Genomic DNA, 25281 nt, shown 5'->3' with positions numbered 1-25281 from the left:
ATAGCTTTCCAGAAAGGGAGGGGTTTTGATGCCATGGTGAATGCTGGCGTGACGCCATGACCTTACATTTGACTGTAACTTCCACAAACGGCCTCCGATTTGCCCGAAACTGAATATGGCAATGAACAATCATGCCCTTTAGCCAATGAGGCACAAACGGTTGGTGAATGTTATATAATGTCACCAAAGCTGACCTCAATGGGACTTTTCTGTAGTTGGTCACAGCGCCACCTAGATAACGTTATCCTTCGATAACTTTAAAAAACATGGTCAGAATAGCATTAAAGTTGGTCACTGTCATCACACCACCAGTCTGGTAAAGATAGAGGATTCCCTAGTGGTGAGACATAAAATATAATGGAGGGCTCAAAGGGGATGCTGAGTCAGGGTGAGGTGCGGACAAGGTGGCCGTTAGCAGTTTCTGGTGTTGGGGTGGTCGACGTTTGTGTTCTGCGGACGTGCCCTGGTGCCCCGGGCTGCTGGCCAGGCCGGAGCGGCGCGGAGCTGCGAGGGCCGAACGACGCTGCTTGCAGCTTTAATTAGGCCCGAGCAGCGAAAGCGCTGCGAAGGCCTCTTGTTTTTGCTCTGATTATTATTATTTTTTGTTATTCCGTGCCCCCTTTGAACAGCTTTTTGGGGACCTTAACATACCCCAAAACTCACAATATTTTGCACACTTGTCAGGCCTGGTGAAAAATTTGATATTTTAAAGGTCCCAAAAAAATCGCAAAGAAAATGGCTGAACAGCGCCCCCTACAAAGTGAAAAAAACCCCTCTCCATAAAGCTTAGTTTATCGTACAGTTATGAAATTTGGTACACTTGTAGTACTCAACAGTCCGCACAGAAAAGTCTCTTGCAACCATGGTCAATATCAAACAGGAAGTCGGCCATTTTGGGTTGAAATGGCGATTTTTTGCCGTTTTTGCCGTTTTTAGGGTCCGTTTCTGATTGGATTGCTCGATCATTTTTCGCACGATCGTCTCAAAAATTGTGTAAAATTGCTCAGAAGGGATGGGCGAACAAAATGAGATAAGGATTCTGAGTTTTCGTATATGTTGAAGGGGCGGAGCCAGGCCTCGAAGTTTGACTACTCGCCAAAAATATTTAAATTGCTATAACTTCATAACTGAATGGAATAGAGTTACCAAACTTTCTGTGGTCATTCGTCATCCACCCACAAAGTAAATTGAAAGGTCGGATGATGACATCACACAAGCCCCGCCCCCTCAGGACCAAAAAGATCAAGTTTTACTGTGAAAGGTCCCAAATTGCCCCATTTCACTTAATCACCACAAATTTGTAGCTGGTAACTCAAGACAAGTGGGGGTTGCTTGGCGTCACTTTATGGGAGTTTTCGGCAGAGGGCGGGGCTGTGGTGGCGCGGCGAATTCAGGCGTACCGCCTTGGCCTTACGTTTGCCTCCCATTTCGTCATTTCCAAAGATATCGTCACGAAACTTCTTGTGAGTGATCCTAGTCCGGCCCCCCAAAAGATCTGATGTGAACATCTGGTGGGCGTGGCCTATTTTCTGAAATAGCGCCCCCTAGGACCATTAAAACTATTAGCCCCAAGCCATGCTTTGACTGAGGATTACGAAATTTGGTACACTAATGTGGTGTCTCAGGACCTACAAAAAAGTCTCTTGGAGTCAAGTTCAAAGTCGCACAGGAAGTCGGCCATTTTGGATCAAGTACGCGATTTAGTGGTTTTCGCACACGTTGTTTGGAGAGTGATGCTCCGTCGCCCTTTTCACCAATCTCCTTCAAACTTCTGCTATATACCCTTAAGACATAGGGGAAAAAATTCAACCGTCGGATTTTTCAAAAGTTGAAAGGTGTGGGCGTGGCTAAGCCTCAAACTTTGACCTGTCGCCACGCTACTCTTTTTTTCACAGCTCCCTACTGGACTCCTTTTACCCAATCACCAGGATTCTGTGGCAAACAGCAGTAGACAAGTTGAGGTTACTTGGTCTCCAGTACTGGCAGGTTTTGAAAAAAGGCGGGGCTTTGGGACCATGGCGAAAATCGCCATCACGCCATGGAAATACGTTTGTCTCTCATTTCTTCAGTTATCGTGATATTGCTACGAAACTTCTGGTGAGTGATCCTAGTCTGAGCTCCAAGAGAAATAGACAGCTGAATTTTGTGGGCGTGGCCTATGTTTTGAAATAGCGCCCCCTAGGACCATTTAAACTATTAGCCCCAAGCCATGCTTTGACTGAGGATTACGAAATTTGGTACACTAATGTGGTGTCTCAGGACCTACAAAAAAGTCTCTTGGAGTCAAGTTCAAAGTCGCACAGGAAGTCGGCCATTTTGGATCAAGTACGCGATTTAGTGGTTTTCGCACACGTTGTTTGGAGAGTGATGCTCCGTCGCCCTTTTCACCAATCTCCTTCAAACTTCTGCTATATACCCTTAAGACATAGGGGAAAAAATTTAACCGTCGGATTTTTCAAAAGTTGAAAGGTGTGGGCGTGGCTAAGCCTCAAACTTTGACCTGTCGCCACGCTACTCTTTTTTTCACAGCTCCCTACTGGACTCCTTTTACCCAATCACCAGGATTCTGTGGCAAACAGCAGTAGACAAGTTGAGGTTACTTGGTCTCCAGTACTGGCAGGTTTTGAAAAAAGGCGGGGCTTTGGGACCATGGCGAAAATCGCCATCACGCCATGGAAATACGTTTGTCTCATTTCTTCAGTTATCGTGATATTGCTACGAAACTTCTGGTGAGTGATCCTAGTCTGAGCTCCAAGAGAAATAGACAGCTGAAGTTTGTGGGCGTGGCCTATATTCTTAAATAGCGCCCCCTAGAGCCATTAAAACTTTCAGCCCCAAGCCATGCTTTGACTGAGGATTACGAAATTTTGTACACTAATGTGGGGTCTCAGGACCTACAAAAAAGTCTCTTGGAGCCAAGCGTAAAGTCGCACAGGAAGTCGGCCATTTTGGTGCAAGTACGTGATTTAGTGGTTTTCGCACACATTGTTTGGAGAGTGATGCTCCGTCGCCCTTTTCACCAATCACCTTCAAACTTCTGCAATACACTCTTAAGACATAGGGGAAAAAATTCAACCGTCGGATTTTTCAAAAGTTGAAAGGTGTGGGCGTGGCTAAGCCTCAAACGTTGACCTTTCGCCATTACTTTACTTGACTTAATAACTCCCATGTGCATGATCAGATCTTTTTCGAACTTTGTCTGTGTGATCATTGACCATATCTGTAAACAATGACAATGTGGACAGCTGACATCACCTAAGCCCCGCCCCCTGACTACAGGAATTTATTTTTTATGCTGAAATGCCCATATTTGTCCCCTCTAATTTAGTCAACATGACCCTAAGGTCATGCACTGTCTTCATGATGCTGTAATGACCATTCAGATCTGATAGCTTTCCAGAAAGGGAGGGGCTTTGATGCCATGGCGAATTCTGGCGTAACGCCGTAATCTTAATATTCAATTTAATGGTGAGCTCAGAGGGGATGCTGAGTCAGGGTGAGGTGCAGACTAGGAGGCCATTCGCGGTTTCTGGTGTCGGGGTGGTTGACGTTTCTGTTCTGTCAGACGTGCACTGGTGCGACGGCAGACCGGAGCGGCGCGGAGCTGCGAGGGCCGAACGACGCTGCTTGCAGCTTTAATTAGGCCCGAGCAGCGAAAGCGCTGCGAAGGCCTCTTGTTTTTGCTCTGATTATTATTATTTTTTGTTATTCCGTGCCCCCTTTGAACAGCTTTTTGGGGACCTTAACATACCCCAAAACTCACAATATTTTGCACACTTGTCAGGCCTGGTGAAAAATTTGATATTTTAAAGGTCCCAAAAAAATCGCAAAGAAAATGGCTGAACAGCGCCCCCTACAAAGTGAAAAAAACCCCTCTCCATAAAGCTTAGTTTATCGTACAGTTATGAAATTTGGTACACTTGTAGTACTCAACAGTCCGCACAGAAAAGTCTCTTGCAACCATGGTCAATATCAAACAGGAAGTCGGCCATTTTGGGTTGAAATGGCGATTTTTTGCCGTTTTTGCCGTTTTTAGGGTCCGTTTCTGATTGGATTGCTCGATCATTTTTCGCACGATCGTCTCAAAAATTGTGTAAAATTGCTCAGAAGGGATGGGCGAACAAAATGAGATAAGGATTCTGAGTTTTCGTATATGTTGAAGGGGCGGAGCCAGGCCTCGAAGTTTGACTACTCGCCAAAAATATTTAAATTGCTATAACTTCATAACTGAATGGAATAGAGTTACCAAACTTTCTGTGGTCATTCGTCATCCACCCACAAAGTAAATTGAAAGGTCGGATGATGACATCACACAAGCCCCGCCCCCTCAGGACCAAAAAGATCAAGTTTTACTGTGAAAGGTCCCAAATTGCCCCATTTCACTTAATCACCACAAATTTGTAGCTGGTAACTCAAGACAAGTGGGGGTTGCTTGGCGTCACTTTATGGGAGTTTTCGGCAGAGGGCGGGGCTGTGGTGGCGCGGCGAATTCAGGCGTACCGCCTTGGCCTTACGTTTGCCTCCCATTTCGTCATTTCCAAAGATATCGTCACGAAACTTCTTGTGAGTGATCCTAGTCCGGCCCCCCAAAAGATCTGATGTGAACATCTGGTGGGCGTGGCCTATTTTCTGAAATAGCGCCCCCTAGGACCATTAAAACTATTAGCCCCAAGCCATGCTTTGACTGAGGATTACGAAATTTGGTACACTAATGTGGTGTCTCAGGACCTACAAAAAAGTCTCTTGGAGTCAAGTTCAAAGTCGCACAGGAAGTCGGCCATTTTGGATCAAGTACGCGATTTAGTGGTTTTCGCACACGTTGTTTGGAGAGTGATGCTCCGTCGCCCTTTTCACCAATCTCCTTCAAACTTCTGCTATATACCCTTAAGACATAGGGGAAAAAATTCAACCGTCGGATTTTTCAAAAGTTGAAAGGTGTGGGCGTGGCTAAGCCTCAAACTTTGACCTGTCGCCACGCTACTCTTTTTTTCACAGCTCCCTACTGGACTCCTTTTACCCAATCACCAGGATTCTGTGGCAAACAGCAGTAGACAAGTTGAGGTTACTTGGTCTCCAGTACTGGCAGGTTTTGAAAAAAGGCGGGGCTTTGGGACCATGGCGAAAATCGCCATCACGCCATGGAAATACGTTTGTCTCTCATTTCTTCAGTTATCGTGATATTGCTACGAAACTTCTGGTGAGTGATCCTAGTCTGAGCTCCAAGAGAAATAGACAGCTGAATTTTGTGGGCGTGGCCTATGTTTTGAAATAGCGCCCCCTAGGACCATTTAAACTATTAGCCCCAAGCCATGCTTTGACTGAGGATTACGAAATTTGGTACACTAATGTGGTGTCTCAGGACCTACAAAAAAGTCTCTTGGAGTCAAGTTCAAAGTCGCACAGGAAGTCGGCCATTTTGGATCAAGTACGCGATTTAGTGGTTTTCGCACACGTTGTTTGGAGAGTGATGCTCCGTCGCCCTTTTCACCAATCTCCTTCAAACTTCTGCTATATACCCTTAAGACATAGGGGAAAAAATTTAACCGTCGGATTTTTCAAAAGTTGAAAGGTGTGGGCGTGGCTAAGCCTCAAACTTTGACCTGTCGCCACGCTACTCTTTTTTTCACAGCTCCCTACTGGACTCCTTTTACCCAATCACCAGGATTCTGTGGCAAACAGCAGTAGACAAGTTGAGGTTACTTGGTCTCCAGTACTGGCAGGTTTTGAAAAAAGGCGGGGCTTTGGGACCATGGCGAAAATCGCCATCACGCCATGGAAATACGTTTGTCTCATTTCTTCAGTTATCGTGATATTGCTACGAAACTTCTGGTGAGTGATCCTAGTCTGAGCTCCAAGAGAAATAGACAGCTGAAGTTTGTGGGCGTGGCCTATATTCTTAAATAGCGCCCCCTAGAGCCATTAAAACTTTCAGCCCCAAGCCATGCTTTGACTGAGGATTACGAAATTTGGTACACTAATGTGGGGTCTCAGGACCTACAAAAAAGTCTCTTGGAGCCAAGCGTAAAGTCGCACAGGAAGTCGGCCATTTTGGTGCAAGTACGTGATTTAGTGGTTTTCGCACACATTGTTTGGAGAGTGATGCTCCGTCGCCCTTTTCACCAATCACCTTCAAACTTCTGCAATACACTCTTAAGACATAGGGGAAAAAATTCAACCGTCGGATTTTTCAAAAGTTGAAAGGTGTGGGCGTGGCTAAGCCTCAAACGTTGACCTTTCGCCATTACTTTACTTGACTTAATAACTCCCATGTGCATGATCAGATCTTTTTCGAACTTTGTCTGTGTGATCATTGACCATATCTGTAAACAATGACAATGTGGACAGCTGACATCACCTAAGCCCCGCCCCCTGACTACAGGAATTTATTTTTTATGCTGAAATGCCCATATTTGTCCCCTCTAATTTAGTCAACATGACCCTAAGGTCATGCACTGTCTTCATGATGCTGTAATGACCATTCAGATCTGATAGCTTTCCAGAAAGGGAGGGGCTTTGATGCCATGGCGAATTCTGGCGTAACGCCGTAATCTTAATATTCAATTTAATGGTGAGCTCAGAGGGGATGCTGAGTCAGGGTGAGGTGCAGACTAGGAGGCCATTCGCGGTTTCTGGTGTCGGGGTGGTTGACGTTTCTGTTCTGTCAGACGTGCACTGGTGCGACGGCAGACCGGAGCGGCGCGGAGCTGCGAGGGCCGAACGACGCTGCTTGCAGCTTTAATTATTATTATTTTTTGTTATTCCGTGCCCCCTTTGAACAGCTTTTTGGGGACCTTAACATACCCCAAAACTCACAATATTTTGCACACTTGTCAGGCCTGGTGAAAAATTTGATATTTTAAAGGTCCCAAAAAAATCGCAAAGAAAATGGCTGAACAGCGCCCCCTACAAAGTGAAAAAAAACCCTCTCCATAAAGCTTAGTTTATCGTACAGTTATGAAATTTGGTACACTTGTAGTACTCAACAGTCCGCACAGAAAAGTCTCTTGCAACCATGGTCAATATCAAACAGGAAGTCGGCCATTTTGGGTTGAAATGGCGATTTTTTGCCGTTTTTGCCGTTTTTAGGGTCCGTTTCTGATTGGATTGCTCGATCATTTTTCGCACGATTGTCTCAAAAATTGTGTAAAATTGCTCAGAAGGGATGGGCGAACAAAATGAGATAAGGATTCTGAGTTTTCGTATATGTTGAAGGGGCGGAGCCAGGCCTCGAAGTTTGACTACTCGCCAAAAATATTTAAATTGCTATAACTTCATAACTGAATGGAATAGAGTTACCAAACTTTCTGTGGTCATTCGTCATCCACCCACAAAGTAAATTGAATGGTCGGATGATGACATCACACAAGCCCCGCCCCCTCAGGACCAAAAAGATCAAGTTTTACTGTGAAAGGTCCCAAATTGCCCCATTTCACTTAATCACCACAAATTTGTAGCTGGTAACTCAAGACAAGTGGGGGTTGCTTGGCGTCACTTTATGGGAGTTTTCGGCAGAGGGCGGGGCTGTGGCGGCGCGGCGAATTCAGGCGTACCGCCTTGGCCTTACGTTTGCCTCCCATTTCGTCATTTCCAAAGATATCGTCACGAAACTTCTTGTGAGTGATCCTAGTCCGGCCCCCCAAAAGATCTGATGTGAACATCTGGTGGGCGTGGCCTATTTTCTGAAATAGCGCCCCCTAGGACCATTAAAACTGTCAGCCCCAAGCCATGCTTTGACTGAGGATTACGAAATTTGGTACACTAATGTGGTGTCTCAGGACCTACAAAAAAGTCTCTTGAAGCCAAGTGCAAAGTCGCACAGGAAGTCGGCCATTTTGGTCCAAGTGCGCGATTTAGTGGTTTTCACACACGTTGTTTGGAGAGTGATACTCCGTCGCCCTTTTCACCAATCACTTTCAAACTTCTGCTATATAGTCTTAAGACATAGAGGAAAAATTTCAACCGTCGGATTTTAAATAAGTATAAAGGTGTGGGCGTGGCTAAGCCTCAAACTTTGACCTTTCGCCACGCCACTCTTTTTTTCACAGCTCCTTATTGGACTCCTTTTACCCAATCACCAGGAATCTCTGGTAAATAGCAGCAGGCAAGTTGAGGTCACTTGGTCTCCAGTACTGGAAGGTTTTGCAAAAAGGCGGGGCTTTGGGAGCATGGCGAAATTCGCCATCACGCCATGGAAATACGTTTGCCTCTCATTTCTTCATTTATCGTGATATCACCTCGACCATTGTTGTGAGTGATCCTAGTCTGACCCCCAATAGAAAAGGTCAGCTTAAGTTTGTGGGCGTGGCCTATTTTCTGTATTAGCGCCCCCTAGGACCATTAAAACTGTCAGCCCCAAGCCATGCTTTGACTGAGGATTACGAAATTTGGTACACTAATGTGGTGTCTCAGGACCTACAAAAAAGTCTCTTGGAGCCAAGTGCAAAGTCGCACAGGAAGTCGGCCATTTTGGTCCAAGTGCGCGATTTAGTGGTTTTCACACACGTTGTTTGGAGAGTGATGCTCCGTCGCCCTTTTCACCAATCGCCTTCGAGCTTCTGCTATATACTCTTAAGACATAGAGGAAAAAATTCAACCGTCGGATTTTAAATAAGTATAAAGGTGTGGGCGTGGCTAAGCCTCAAACTTTGACCTTTCGCCACGCCACTCTTTTTTTCACAGCTCCCTATTGGACTCCTTTTACCCAATCACCTGGAATCTCTGGTAAATAGCAGCTGACAAGTTGAGGTCACTTGGTCTACAGTACTGGCAGGTTTTGAAAAACGGCGGGGCTTTGGGAGCATGGCGAAATTCGCCATCACGCCATGGCAATACGTTTGCCTCTCATTTCTTCAATTATCGTGACATCGCCACAAAATGTCTGGTGAGTGATCCTAGTCTGACCCCCAATAGAAATGGGCATCTGAGATTTGTGGGCGTGGCCTATATTCTGAAATAGCGCCCCCTAGGACCATTAAAACTGTCAGCCCCAAGACAAGGTTTGACTGAGGATTACGAAAATTGGTACACTCATGTAGGGTCTCTGGCCCTACAAAAAAGTCTCTTGGAGCCAAGCGCAATTTCGCACAGGAGGTCGGCCATTTTGGTCCAAGTACTCGATTTAGTGGTTTTCGCACACGTTGTTTGGACATTGATGGCCCGTTGCCCTTTACACCGATCACCTTCAAACTTATGCTATGTACTTTTAAGTCAAAGGGGAAAAAATTCAACCGTCGGATTTTAAATAAGTATAAAGGTGTGGGCGTGGCTAAGCCTCAAACTTTGACCTTTCGCCATGACATTACTTGACTTAATAACTCCCATGTGCATGATCAGATCTAATTCAAACTTTGTCTGTGTGATCACTGACCACATCTCAAGACAACGACAATGTGGACAGCTGACATCACCTAAGCCCCGCCCCCTGACAACAGGAAGTCTATTGTTTTATGGTGAAATGCCCCTATTTGTCCCCTCTAATTTAATGAAAATGACACTCAGGTCATACAGTGTCTTCATGATGTTTTAAAGACCATTCAGATCTGATAGCTTTCCAGAAAGGGAGGGGCTTTGATGCCATGGTGAATGCTGGCGTGACGCCATGACCTTACATTTGACTGTAACTTCCACAAACGGCCTCCGATTTGCCCGAAACTGAATATGGCAATGAACAATCATGCCCTTTAGCCAATGAGGCACAAACGGTTGGTGAATGTTATATAATGTCACCAAAGCTGACCTCAATGGGACTTTTCTGTAGTTGGTCACAGCGCCACCTAGATAACGTTATCCTTCGATAACTTTAAAAAACATGGTCAGAATAGCATTAAAGTTGGTCACTGTCATCACACCACCAGTGTGGTAAAGATAGAGGATTCCCTAGTGGTGAGACATAAAATATAATGGTGGGCTCAAAGGGGATGCTGAGTCAGGGTGAGTTGCGGACAAGGTGGCCGTTAGCAGTTTCTGGTGTTGGGGTGGTCGACGTTTGTGTTCTGCGGACGTGCCCTGGTGCCCCGGGCTGCCGGCCAGGCCGGAGCGGCGCGGAGCTGCGAGGGCCGAACGACGCTGCTTGCAGCTTTAATTATTAATGTTATTATTATTCCCACCTGTGCTTTTCCTACTGTGACACAGCAAACCGGCTGCTACGGCAAAAGTCTCACAATACTTTGGCAGACAATCTTCTGGATTTTTATTGATTTATTTGCAAAAGGCAAATGTTTAGCAGCTGGTAATTTCAGCCTCAACCACCACAGAGCAAATGAAGAAATGACACGTAGTGGTAACTTTGACAATCAGTAATAACTTCTAAAATTGGATAAATAAAGATAAAAAAAATAAACAACAACAGTGTTGCCCTGTTGAATCAATTTCTGTTTCAAAAACACTGATGGAGGTGTGGAGAACAGGCCACGAGCAGCATGGATCCATCAGTCTCTCTGAACTAGCTGCACGGGAACATGACGGGGTGTTTTTGTGGCACAACACAGTCACAACCTTCAACCAATGAAGTATTATTTTAAGGCTGCAGGATGTCTCGATAGGAGTCAGGGCTGTCGGAAATGTAAGAGTTACGAAGCTGTGGATTAACAGCAAAACTAGATTTACTGAAAATACACAATTACCTAAACCTGTAGTAGATGTGACTCAATTTTAACAAGTAACATAACGCTTTGTTTATAATAGTCATACCATAATTCTATTTTGTATTGTAAAACAGAGGATCAGTTCATTGTGTTTATTGAACGATTAATAATTTGCACGAGTCAAAGGGAAGAGAATAGCTGGTGTAGGACCCAATATCCCTTTTTATGTAGCGTCATCGGTTCTATTGTGCCACAGTGCTCGGTGATAAACATGCAAACACAGAAAAGGTGGTGCATTGTTGCTCCCTTGGTAAAATGGCCACAGAGCTGTCTCAGATGGTCTATTGAGCTGAAGTAGGATTTATGTGGCTGGAAAAGGACTTAACACCGCATGTCACTGGGCTCAGCATTCAGCGGGAATCGTCCAAAATGTTTTAATTAAAGACGGGCTTTTCGAAATAGGATAAATATATCTGATCATGAACCTAAAACTGTTATAACTTAATTTTTTTTCTTCATCAAGAGAAAACAAACAAATAATAAAAATATGGTGGTAGAGTCATAGCACATGGCCCCGTTTGCAACAGTTTTCTGTTTCCTTACGTATGTTGCTCTTGTGTAGCTTGAGTTTTGATTTTTTTCCCCCGAAACACACATGATATTAAATTTCCTGTTATGATAGTGACAGAGTCACTCACCAGCATCTGGAACTCATCTTTGATAACCTTGCGCTGCAAGATGAATTCTCATGAGATTTGGGGTTTTCCAAACTCAGGAGAATCCATCTTGTACCGTCCGACCAATCGTGTGTCAGTACTGTGCTGTAGGGTGGGACTTAGTTTTGAGGATAGTATCAAGCGCCCCACTAAGCAAAACAAACATGGCTTCCTATCTCAAAAAATTAGCATATCATGAAAAGGTTCTCTAAACGAGCTATTAACCTAATCATCTGAATCAACTAATTAACTCTAAACGCCTGCAAAAGATTCCTGAGGCTTTAAGAACTCCCAGCCTGGTTCATTATTCAAAACCGCAATCATGGGCAAGACTGCCGACCTGACTGCTGTCCAGAAGGCCATCATTAACACCCTCAAGCAAGAGGGTAAGACATAGAAATGGTAAATGGTAAATGGCCTGTATTTGATATAGCGCCTTCTAGAGTTCTTGAAACCCCCCAAGGCGCTTTACAACACAATCAGTCATTCACCCATTCACACACACATTCACACACTGGTGGGGATGAGCTACAATGTAGCCACAGCTGCCCTGGGGCGCACTGACAGAGGCGAGTCTGCCGAGCACTGGCACCACCGGTCCCTCCGAGAAAGACATTTCTGGACGAATAGGCTGTTCCCAGAGTGCTGTATCAAGGCACCTCAGTGGGAAGTCTGTGGGAAGGAAAACGCTGCACAACGAGAAGAGGTGACCGGACCCTGAGGAAGACTGTGGTGAAGGACCGATTCCAGACCTTGCGGGACCTGTGGAAGCAGTGGACTGAGTCTGGAGTAGAAACATCCAGAGCCACCGTGTACAGGCGTGTGCAGGAAATGGGCTACAGGTGCCGCATTCCCCAGGTCAAGCCACTTTTGAACCAGAAACAGCGGCAGAAGCGCCTGACCTGGGCTACAGAGAAGCAGCACTGGACTGTTGCTCAGTGGTCACAAGTACTTTTTTTTTCGGGTGAAAGCAAATTTTGCATGTCATTCAGAAATCAAGTTGCCAGAGTCTGGAGGAAGACTGGGCAGAGGCAAATGCCAACATACCTGAAGTCCAGTGTCAAGTACCCACAGTCAGTGAGGGTCTGGGGCGCCATGCCAGCTGCTGGTGTTGGTCCACTGTGTTTAATCAAGGGCAGGGTCAATGCAGCTAGCTATCAGGAGATTTTGGAGCACTTCATGCTTCCATCTGCTGAAAAGCTTTATGGAGATGAAGATTTCATTTTTCAGCACGACCTGGCACCTGCTCACAGTGCCAAAACCACTGCTAAATGGTTTACTGACCATGGTATTACTGGGCTCAGTTGGCCTGCCAACTCTCCTGACCTGAACCCCGTAGAGAACCTGTGGGATATTGTGAAGAGAAAGTTGAGAGACGCAAGACCCAACCCTCTGGATGAGCTTAAGGCCGCTATCGAAGCATCCTGGGCCTCCATAACACCTCAGCAGTACCACAGGCTGATTGCCTCCATGCCACGCCGCACTGAAGCAGTCATTTCTGCAACAGGATTCCCCGACCAAGCATTGAGTGCATAACTGAACATAATTATTTGAAGGTTGACTTTTTTTGTATTAAAAACACTTTTCTTTTATTGGTCGGATGAAATATGCTAATTTTTTTTAGATAAGAATTTTGGGTTTTCATGAGCTGTACGCCACAATCATCAATATTAGAAACAATAAAAGGCTTACACTACTTCAGTTGTGTGTAATGAATCTAATATATAAGAAAGTGTAATGTTTATCAGTACATTACAGACAATAATGAACTTCATCACAATATGGCAAATTTTTGAGAAGGACCTGTACATGTTATTATTTTCAAAAACATATTTGTATGTTAAACATACACTGAGCTATCTTATAAGACATAAGGTATGTGTGTACACACAAACAGGGACACTTGTTTGTTTATTTATCTGTCTTGTTGATAGGATCTGTGCTCGTTACAGTGGTTCTTAATTGCGTGAGTTACTTTCTTAGCGTATGCAGCTACCTTTTGGGTCACACAGAAAAACACACTAGACTCCGTTTCCAGCATTTGAGCAGATTTGCATCTCCTCCTCCTGTGTGGGAACGCAGATTACTGATGCGCTCCAGCTATGGCACAGCGCACGCTCCTCTCTCCACAGACGTGCTCGTGCCAGCGCACAGCCGTAAAAACCCCTCACTACACACCTTATGGTGCCCAATCCTGGTCCTCAAGATCCCCTATCCAGCTTGTTTTATATCTCACCCTGCTTATTCAGAGGCTAGACCCTCAGGCTCTGTAGAACACTGCTAATCACCACTGATTCAAATTAGGTGTGTTCAAACAGGGAAACTTCTTAGACATGCTGGATAGGGGCTCTCAATGACCAGGATTGGGCACCCCATGCACTTTTTTCAGTTATGCATTAACGTTTTCACTTTTCTCTTGTCTTGAAACATTTTCAAAGTTCAAACCTCTAGACGCAGAACACACACGAAGTGCTGAAAAATTAAAAAAAACGCACGCATAATGGAACTAAAAACAAGTGAAAGGTGAACCGTTACTGCACTGATGTTTGCTGATATTGGTTTGGGTTTTTCTGTGGTGTCACGTGTGCATTGTTCCATTTCGTTTTTGGTTTCCGTTACATTTTAGGAGATGTTCTTGGAGGGTGGTTCTGTTTCTGTTGATAAACACTCAGGTGTCAGATATGTTGTCTGAAGAGCTGCAGAGCATCAGTTCCCTTGCCAACGCACGGTTCAGTGTGGATTCTGGAAGTTTTGACTTGTTACTTGTGGGGTTTTCCCAGTGTTGATGGTAATGAGCTGCTGTTGTGTTGGAGAATGAACCAAGAATCATTAAGGCAGGGGTTCCCAACCCTGGGACTGCCCCTGATGTCCACGCGATATTGCTTGTCTGGAAGGCCAGGGCTCCCGGTCGCAGCGGTCTGGCGCTGCTTGTAATTTAACAGTCCCGGTCCATATTAGATCTCACATTCAGCCTAGAGACAAGTCCGCGGGCGGCAACACCCCCCACCCCTCTCCCAGCACAGCCCCACAACATCCAGAGCCTTAAGGAACTCCGGGCGGATCTCATCCACCCCTGGAGCCTTGCCACAGAGGAGCTTTTTAACCACCTCAGTGACCTCAGCACCAGAGATTTGAGAGGCCAACCCAAAGTCCCCAGACTCTGCTTCCTCACTGGAAGACGTGTCGGTGGGATTGAGGAGGTCTTCGAAGTATTCTGCCCACCGATCCACAATGTCCTGAGTGGAGGTCAGCAGCACACCGTCCCGACTATAGATAGTGTTGGTAGCGCACGGCTTTCCACTCCTGAGGTACCAGATGGTGGACCAGAATCTCCTCGAAACCATACGGAAGTCTTGCCCCATGGTCTCACCGAACTCCTCCCATGCCCGGGTTTTTGCCTTGGTGACCACCCGAGCCGCGTTCCGCTTGGACTGCCGGTACCCGACAGCTGCCTCTGGAGTCCCACAGGCCAAAAAGACCTGATAGGACTCTTTCTTTAGCTTGACAGCATCCCTAACCGCCGGTGTCCACCAGCAGGTTTGGGGGTTGCCACCACGACAGGCACAGACGATTCTGCCACCACAGCTCCAGTTGGCCACTTCAACAATGGAGGCATGAAACAGGGTCCATTCAGACTCAATGTCCCCCGCCTTCCCAGACTATTTTGGAAGTTCTGCCGAAGGTGGGAATTGAAGCTCCTTCTGACAGGAGACTCTGTCAGACGTTCCCAGCAGATTTTGGCAATACGTTTGGGCCTGCCTGGTCTGATCGGCATCCTCCCCACCATCTGAGCCAACTCACCACCAGGTAGTGGTCAGTTGACAACTCCGCCCCTCTCTTCACCCGAGTGTCCAAGACATGCGGCCGCAGGTCAGATGAAACAACAACAAAGTCGATCATCAAGCTGCAGCCTAAGGTATCCTGGTGCCAAGAACACATATGGACACCTTTATGTCTGAACATGGTGTTCATTATGGACAATCCATGACTGGCACAGAAGTCCAATAACATGCCACTTGAATTCAGATCAGGGGGCCGTTCCTCCCAACCACACCTCTCCAGGTCTCAATGTCATTGCCCACGTGGGCGTTAGAGTCCCACAGCAGACCGAGGGAGTCACCGGAAGGAGCACTTTCCAGCACCCCCTTCAAGGTCTCCAAAAAGGGTGTGTAGTCTGATCTATAGTTTGGTGCATTAGCACAGGCCACAGTCAGAACCCGTCCCCCCAATCATAGGCGGAGGGAGGCTACCCTCTCATTCACTGGGGTAAATCCCAACGTACAGGCACCAAGATGGGGGCAACTAGTATGCCCACCCCTGCTCGGCGCCTCTCAGTGGGAGCAACTCCAGAGTGGTAGAAAGTCCAACCCCTCTCAAAGAAACTGGTTCCAGAGCCAGAGCAGTGCATTGAGGTGAGTCCGACTATATCTAGTCGGAACCTCTCAACCTCTCACACCAACTCAGGCTCCTTCCCCACCAGAGAGGTGACATTCCATGTGCCAGAGTCTAACCCTAACCCAATTATTCCACTAATGATATTTTATTACAGCAATGATGAATATATATTTAGTAATACAGTAATAAGAAGCCTACATTTTAATTATTAAACCTCCAAATAAGACATTTATGTCACAGCCAGAAAAGACGTCGGTTGGTGGCCGCCTGGGGCCCCCTTGTGTTGGGGGGCCCCCTAGCCCTGACCGCCGGCACCCCTCTCTTAATGCCACAATGAATTATTCCTTTAAGATGCCAATGCACAAACAGGAAGTGATTGGTAGTCATTCCATTCCAAGTGCCATAAGACCACAAATAAGAAGAAGAAAGGCAGGAGCATTCGTAACAAACCTGAAGCGGTAGTCACAACATTAAGCATGAAATGGAGTTATCCTAGTGGCTCCATTAAGAGAAAGAAGCAGCTTGCTTCAAAAAAGCTTTTATCTTCACTTCTGAAAGTGACGTCGTTTTTCTATGTAAACATCAAAAGGAAGCAGAAAGGAAAGACAATGGAACATGTTTAAAGGCAGGAAAACATAGACCAAAATGGGAAAAGAAGAAAGGCAAAAGCACAGGAACTCTGACAGGAAGAAGAAAGCAGAGCAAATATTGAAGGCACTCAAAGGGAGAGAATGACAGGAAAAAAGAGGAGGACGGTCCACAGTTGGTGATCTGCAGAACATTAGCTACATGGTAACCCAAAGCTAACAGTGTTTTTCCAGGCGTTTTTAGCAAGATAAATGCGGTAGAACGATGACGTAGGAGTTTGTTTTACCACGTAAGCATGTAGCTTATGTCCCGCTGATCTCCGCTGGTCAAGAATGAGCTTGTCTGGAAGGCCAGGGCTCCCGGTCGCAGCGGTCTGGCCCTGCTTGTAATTTAACAGTCCCAGTCCATATTAGATCTCACATTCAGCCTTGAGACAAGTCCGCGGGCGGCAACACCCCCCACCCCTCTCCCAATGGGGAGGGCCGACTGAGGGCCAACGACTCATAAAAATGCCAGGGCCGAATTTTGATCCCAGTCCACTCCGGTTGTTCTTGTGATTGGCTATAGACATTATATGGTAGCCAGCGCCACTCGGGCACTACGTTGCACGTCCTCCAATCAGCTCAAAATATTCTACCAGATGGCCCTCCCTCTTTCAAATGGTTTCTGCTGCAGAGATTCCAGATCGAAATGTGTAGATGTGACACGGGGCGGGGCTACACCCTGAGATATGGCTGCTGCCAGGCTACATTGTTGATTCGTGTCACTTTATTTTTTGTAAGTGAGAGAAATGCAAGACATCTTCAGAGGATTTTGGCAACCAAGTGAGGGTGAGCAGCAAACAAATTCAGACAAGATTAAGCCAGTTTTGTGGAATCTTTTTGCAATTGTATCGGATGCCTCACTTGACCCAACCATAGTTCAAAAGTAGCCTTTCGCTGTCATTCACAACTTTGCAGTTTTATAATAGTTTTGTGTCACCGATGGTCACGGCTCCTGACAACAAACTGCCAAACTACGAGAACAAGCAAATCGGTGTCAATAGCCGCTCAGTTTTAGAGACAACAAGGAGCATCTTCGCTCAAACAGGAGTCGTAAAATTTGTTGAAGTTTTTCTGTTTTTTCAAGCATATGTTTTACATTTTATAAATGCAGTTAAATCCATGTGATCCCAACATATGGGATATGGCCAAACACCCCCCGGTCAGGCAGCTAATCTGTAAATGTGTATTTAAAACTACAATAACTAAGAAACCATATAATGATGGAAAAGGAAGAGCTCTCTTTAAAAACCTCCTAAATAAGGGCATCAAACACTTTCTTGTCTATGTTTCAAACAGTAAAAACCTGCAGAAGCATATGATATGAGAGGAATTTATGATGCTGATATCTACCACTGCCACAATTCTTTGTGATCGGCTTATGGGACAATAAATGTGCATCCTAAGGTAGCACACATTATTGTCATCTGATAACGGATGGTATCAGCCCGCTGCATACGTAGATCACCCCTTTTCAAACACTAAACCTTCAGAAGAAGAAGAAGGTTCAAAGCAAACAACGCGTCACAGATAACTCCGGGGTTATGAACGGCCCGTTTCAGAAAAACACAACTGCAGGTTCTGAGAGCTCTGTGTCGACTACAAATGTTGCTCTTAGCCTTAAAATGAACAGGTTAGTTGGGCTGAAAAGCACGGAGACCAGTCAGGTTGTTGTGCGGCTGATTTAGTGCTAACTTCCTGACCTTCACACAATTATCCCGTGCTCTGCCTTCCAGCCAAGTGTACCTAATAATACCAAATCTTGATCTTTGACTGCTGATCACAAATCTGTAAGTGAGGCCTGAAGAGACAATAAGTGCAACTCATGCTGGTGGCGGCAAGGTGCAGAAACTCTGACCTGACCCTAAGTTAGAGTTCTTCAGCTGCACTGAGCGTATTATCCTTACCTCGAGGGTTGCTGAGTGCAGCTTCAGTGGCCTTCCTGCCCTCTCCACAGTGGCTCTGGTCAAAGGGTAAACACTGCTCCCCTGTCCCGGCCACCACCTCGAGGTTGCGCGACGGATCCTTTGGCTGGACGAGATTCCTGACACGGTAAACTCTTCGACTGCTAGTGTCGGACACGTAGAGGACCTCACCCACTGGATCCATGGCCAGATAGTACTTATGGGCTGGGCTGGTGCTTAGAAAAAGAAAGACAATGTTAAATGAAACAAAAATTTATGTAAGTATTCACTCATTCATTTCAGCTTTTCACTGTATTCTCTGATCAGTGCAGTGAAAACTCCTGAACTTTGAAGTTTTCCTGTGAGAGGACTCCATTTTTAGTAAACTGCAGTCACTTTCATGACTACACGACACCATCAGTTGAAAGGAAAATATCTAGAGGCAATCAGGTCATCTCAGTGAACAACATCAGAATGAGATGCTGCCTGTGTTGAAGCAACAAGATTAATGTTTTCTCAGATGCATTTCATAGATGACCATGCTTTCTGCAGCACGTGATCCCATTCTGTGGTTTTATGCACGTTAGAAACACTCGAAATGTAATTAGAAAAGTATCAGATGAAAATAAATCTGTAATTAAAAAGTAGCAATAGGATGTTGAGCCAAACTAGCTACACTATACAGTCATTCAATTATGAAGAGGTGTTTTTTTCTACCAATGATGAAATAGCACTGCTGAACTGAGTACCAGTTCTCTATGGCTTTACTTAACTAAACTCCACTTACAACTTTAAATAACTTTTAAATTGAAGTATATTGGCTTAATGTTAATTAAGAAATAGTCAAAGGGTCTCTGCCTATTATTATAGCAGATGGTATCTCATAACTATGAGATACCAACTGATTATTAAGACTTAGCTAAGTCATAATTATGATAGTATCTGAAAAAGTATCTCAGATACTATCTCATAATGTTGAGAATTCAGAGAAAATACTTTCGACAAGCTGAGCCTGAGCAAAGATGTGATAATAGTTTTTAATACTTTCTAAGGGTCTTAATTTGACCAAAACCGATTTATCACCTTTTAAGACATTTAAAGACTCAGCGGATACCTTCTAGTGAACAATTCTCATTTGTAAACAAAAATAAAATTCAAGAGTTTAATGCAGAGCTCATTTTATTTAGATATTTCTTTTATATGTACATGTTTAATCTTTATTAACCATTTTTTTCTAGCAAAATAAAAAGCTGTCAAAATTCTCCCTTCTCTCCTGGGCCCTCTGCCTCCCTCTGCGGCTTCATGTCCTCCCTGATCATCTCCAAAAGCTGGTCTTCGCTGTCACCTTCCCCTGATGCCCATTTTCTCCAGAATAGTCTTAACAAACATGTAAGAAAAGAAACAGGAAGAGAAAAGAGGACAACGGGTTATTCCTTTCATGTTTTTGCAGAAAAAAATTAACTGAAACCAGTTTTTAAAATATGAGATGTTATTGTACCTCCATGCCACAGCCGCCGAATACTTTGCTCCGGTGATCATGTAGTCCATCTCCGCCCTAAGCTTAATAAATTCCCTGGTTTTCTCTTTTGTTCCTAAAATACAAACTTCTATTAAAATCAGGGGGAAATCGCAGCGGGAGAAGTACGACACCGAGCGCCGCCGAACATACGAGCCGAGACCGCAATACAAGCACTTTTACTGTAACATTTCTAACTAAAATAACGTTCATGTATCACAAAAAGTCCTTAACCTAACAGTTTAAGTTTATACTGACATTTATATGCGCAATCCTCTCCGACAGCTCCCGCTTCACTGTCCGCCATTGTTTTTAAAAGTTTTTCTGCCGGCCGGCCCGCAAGGCATCTTGGGAAATGCTACCTATTGAAGGATACACCGGACCCATCCTTCGTTCAGGCGAAAAGAAGGCCGGATTCGTCGACCGCATTTGAAGGAGTTTTCGAATTGGGACAGGCCTAGTCGCGGCGCTGTGACGTAACCGGCTGACGTAGGATGCAGACCCTGAATTGAGACACAGCAAGTGTTGCACTACGTGTAGCTGTTTGGTGTTTGGGGCTCGCTAAAACTGATTTAATTTCTCTGTACTAGGATCTCTCTGAGTTATTGTAGCACATAAGCACGCTAAAACACACATTTTCTGTTGTTCCACCTAGCTCTTAGGGAACCATTTGAGTTCGCACACAGTTTATTTGGTGTTGAAAAGTTTGCTCGTCCAGTTAGCTTAGCCTCAGCACGGCTATGGCTACTTCTGTCTCTGCTTCTCCGTCTCCTATCTCTTGCTCTCTGTGTCAGATGTTCAGTTACTCCTCTGCCTCCTTTAGCGATAATGGTACGTGTAATAAATGTAGCATTTTTGTAGCTTTGGAGGCGAGGGTGTCGGAATTGGAGTCCCGGCTCTGCGCTGTTGAAAAACCCTTAAACAGCCGTAGCTATTTAGCTAGCGCGGGGCTAACTAGCTCAGAACCACCCCGTAGCGATCCTCCAGCGGAACCCAAGCAGCCGGGACCTTAGGCCGGCTGGGTAACGGTACGCAAGAAGAACCCAGCCCGTGGGTCACCACCAACCCGTCCACATTTCTAACAGATTGTCCCCGCTCAGTGACGCACCCACTGACAAGCCGACTCTGATCATTGGCAGCTCCATAGTCACAAACGTGGCATTAGAGACTCCAGCAACCATAGTTAAATGTTTACCTGGGGCCAGAGCGGGCGACATTAAATCTTACCTGAAACTGCTGGCTAAGGATAAGTGTAAATACAGTAAGATTGTTATTCACGCTGGTGGTGACGACACCCTGTTACGCCAATCGGAGGTCACTAAAAATAATGTTGCTTTGGTGTGTAAGTTTGCCAAAAAAAATGTCGGACTCCGTAATTTTCTCTGGCCCCCTGCCTGATTGGACCAGTGACGACATGTTTAGCCACATGCTGTCCTTCCACCGCTGGCTGTCTAGGTGGTGTCCTGAAAACAACGTGGGCTACATTGATAATTGGAAAACTCTTTGGGGAAATCCTGGTCTGATGCGGAGAGACGGCATCCATCCCTCTTTGGATGGTGCAGCTCTTCTTTCTAGGAACATGGCCAGTTTTATTAGTCCTCCATGACAACCCAGGGTCCAGACCAGGAAGCAGAGTCGTAGTTTAACCCACCCCTCTGCAGCTTCTGTACTGTTACCCACCCACTACCCCATAGAGACAGTGTCCCGCCCACGGCCAAAATCACACAGATTAAATATCAGGCTTAATAAAGCAAATCATGGAAATCTCGTAAATATTAGAACAAATTCAACTGAGCAGAAAATGACAAAAATTGAATGCGGGTTATTGAACATTAGATCTATTTTTTCTAAGACTTTGTTAGTTATTGACTTGATTTGTGACAGATTTCTTTGCTCTCTCTCTCTCACAGAATCCTGGCTGCAGCAAGAGGACTATGTTAGTTTAAACAAGTCGACTCCTTCTAATTATTTAAATCATCATATTGCTCGAAGTACAAGGCGAGGAGGAGGAGTAGCACCCATTTTTCATTTGGACTTATTAATTAGTCCCTTACCAATTAATAGCTACAGTTCGTTCGAACATCTTGTTCTTAGTTTTCCTAATCCAGATTGCAAAACTGTAAAACCACTCTTGTTTGTAGTTTTATATCATCCACCAGGCCCTTAGCCTGAGTTTTTGGATCAGATCTCTGATTTTTTATCAGATTTGGTGCTAAATACTGATAAGGTCATTATAGTGGGGGATTTTAATATTCATGTGGACATTGAAAATGATAGCCTCAATGTAGCCTTTAGTAATATCTTAGACTCAATTGGTTTTACTCAAAGAATACATAGCTCCACCCACTCCTGCCATCATACATTAGACCTTGTGCTGACTTAAGCTTGGTTTATGCTTGACGCATTCACTTTCCGCTTGGTGATGCGGCTCGCGGATGGAACGCGCTTCACAACTCGCAGTGTTTATGGTTCATGCGGCTTGTCTTTGCGGTGAGCCAATATTCTCCCAAACTGTAAGGGGCAGCATGGAGCTCTACAGCAGGGATTCCTAAAGTGTGGTGCGCGAGGTGAAAAGTGTAATGGCTGCAGAGCTCAGAGAAGTCTGTCATATGTCACCATTAGCGTAGCCAGAAACTCATTTGTGGGTGGGCCTAAGAAAAAGTAAGTGGGCCCAATAAATGTAATTGAAAACAAGTATATTTTTGCGCGTGCGTGCGTGTGTGTGTGTGTCCTCCGCATGTGCCATAGCTTCATAATAACAATGCGCCGAGCTTCAGCACTCTGGCCAGCGAACACCGATATGTTCCGTATTTGATCATTTTTAACGATGTTGGAGAAATCTGAAGGTGGCGAGTCATTCTGGCAGATTGTAATTAACACCTGTCTCATGCAGGTGTTCTGACATTGTAAACCTCACACACAGAACATTGTGGATGTAACAAAATGAATCAAGAAATGATTCCCATTCAGGCTATTAGCAGCGCGCTGAAGATCTGAAGTTCAGAGTGCGTCTGTCAGAGGTCAGACGCGTTCCAGCGGAACCACGGCTCACGGGTGCACAAGTGAGCACATCTGGGCTGGGCAGAAGTCATTTTACAACATTGGTTTAAATAGCGCCAATAACGAGACACGGTGACTTGAGCGGCTCATGGAGCACACACACACACACACACACACACACACACACACACACACACACACACATACACACACACACACACACACACACACACACACACACACACACACACACACACACACACACACACACACACACACACACAGATTCAATAAGCGCGCACGCTGCGCAGACTGCGGCGCGCCGTCAGACTGAAGACAGAAATGAGCGCTGCGTCCTCTGTGATAAAAAACTTTTAAGAGGTTTTATAACATTTTTCATTCCAGGTCAAATTAAGATATTAGCTTCTATTTTGGAATAACGTATTAAAGTCGGGTCCGCTCCAGCCAGTGACTCCGAACCTGACCACAACTCATGTTACTGCAGCATTTGTTATTCCTGTCCGCGTGGCAGCGGATCGCAGATTCAGCCACACCATAAAACAGCAATAAGTTGGTCTGAGGCAAAAGTGAACCTCATGGCTATATCTTTTCCATCTTTTCCCGTATAAACATTTGATTACGCACAAGTAGGTGATCAATTCAGGTTTACGCAGAGCAGAAGGAAGGAGAGCACTCTGGCCACAGGTTAAACGTTCCTGGTGTGCGGCTAAATAAGTTTGGGAACCACTGTCCTACAGCATGCATCCAACACTACACCATAGTAGAAGTAGAAATTACTGTTGTTTACAACATGGCATTCCAGCATTTTTAACAGCGTCCTCGTCTTTTCCGACCGTGCGAGCTATTTCTCTCCAAGAATTATTAACAACATGTTGATCACGGTGATCTCTGAGAGCTGAATCATACAAATGTCTGTATTTACGAACCTCTGCCATACTAGTTCTTGCCGGTCCGCCATGTTTTTCCGCGTCCGACCGTCCGCGTGGTTAGAAATTTTCCTAGGTGCGCGTTGCGGAAATGTTGGGCCGTGCGGAGGCGCTGTGGAGGGGTGTGGTTGTTAAAATGACGCAGTTTCGCCGCGCGGAGCCATGCGGACCTCGCGGACGCGTCAAGCATAAACCAACCTCTATGGCATAGAGTGTAAGGAAATAACGATCTTTCCACATAATCCAGTCCTCTCGGATCACTTTCTGATAACCTTTGAGTTTTTATAACTGAGTTCTCGAGACATGAAAGTAAATTTCACTATAGACGGTCTCTATCTGACAACGCAGTTGCATCTTTTAAATCAACTGGTCCATCTTTACTGTCCTCAGCATCTCAGAGGAACGTAGCAGAGGGCAATATTTTCAGTTCTAGCCCCTCACAAACTGATGCCTTAGTTCATCATGTTAATTCCTCTTTACGTGTGGCATTAGATGATGCTTCCCCTTTAAAATAGAAGGTAATTAGGGACAGGAAGTTGGCTCCCTGGTTTAATTCTCATTTACGAGCTTTAAAACAAAACTAGAAAATTGGAAAGAACATGGCGCTCTACGCACCATGAGGAGGCCTACCTATCCTGGAAAAATAGTCTTGTGCTTTGTAAAAATGAGCTTCGACAAACTAGAACTGCTTATTTTTCAGCACTAATTGAGGAGAATAAGCATAATCCTAAATTTCTTTTCAGTACAGTTGCTAAACTTACACAGAATCATAGCTCTGAGCCATCTATTCCCTTAGCCCTCAGCAGCAATGACTTCATGGGACTTTTTGCAAGCAAAATTAATTCTATTAGAAACAAAATCTTTAGCATCCTCCCTAATGTGATTTCTTCTTCCTCAGTAAGTGAGGCAGCATCAGAGGTAACTGTAGAACTTCATCTGTGCTTGAACCGTTTTGATCCAGTTGAGCTTTCAGAGTTATCAAAAATATTAGCTTCATCTAAACCTTCAACTTGCATTTTGGATCCAATCCCAACCAAATTATTTAAAGAAGCATTTCCTTTGGTTACTGTCCCCATTCTAGATATAATCAATCTATCCTTAGTAAATGGGTATGTACCACAAGATTTTAAGGTTGTTGTAATCAAACCTTTACTTAAGAAGCCTTCTCTGGATCCAGATGATCCAATGAATTATAGACCAATATCTAACCTTCCATTTTTATCCAAAGTCCTGGAGAAAATAGTGGCCATCCAAGAAGGTGAGCATTTAAACACTAATGCTCTGCTTGAGGAATTTCAGTCTGGTTTTAGAGAGTATCACAGCACTGAAACTGCATTAGTGAGAGTTACAAATGATATTCTCATGGCCTCAGATAAGAATCTTGTGTCTGTTCTAGTCTTGTTAGATCTCAGTGCTGCCTTTGACACAGTTGATCACAATGTTCTTTTAGAAAGACTTGAACATGTTGTAGGGATCAAAGGAACGGCGCTAGGCTGGTTTAAATCCTACCTGTCTGACAGATTTCATTTTGTAAACGTACATGACAAATCGTCTTCATATTCCAGGGTTACTTGTGGAGTACCACAGGGTT

The 25281-nt window shown here is 45.0% G+C and overlaps 1 protein-coding gene across 3 annotated transcripts in view; it reads right to left on the bottom strand.

The window, feature by feature from the left end:
• The window catches only part of tenm1 (teneurin transmembrane protein 1), a 429841-nt gene that overhangs the window by 101014 nt on the left and 303546 nt on the right, over positions 1–25281 (bottom strand). For 2 of the 3 annotated variants that reach the window (XM_015963828.3, XM_015963084.3), the window contains one exon: positions 18231–18463. In XM_015963828.3, the coding sequence (XP_015819314.3) occupies positions 18231–18463 (233 nt within the window). The remainder of the gene's footprint in view (positions 1–18230; positions 18464–25281) is intronic. The other variant, XM_054738427.2, reaches the window with a different exon arrangement.

The sequence above is a fragment of the Nothobranchius furzeri genome, chromosome 1, assembly GCF_043380555.1.
Source record: "Nothobranchius furzeri strain GRZ-AD chromosome 1, NfurGRZ-RIMD1, whole genome shotgun sequence".
Lineage (NCBI taxonomy): Eukaryota > Metazoa > Chordata > Actinopteri > Cyprinodontiformes > Nothobranchiidae > Nothobranchius > Nothobranchius furzeri.
The sequence above is the reverse complement of the archived record's forward strand: the minus strand, read 5'-3'. Positions and strand labels throughout refer to the sequence as shown.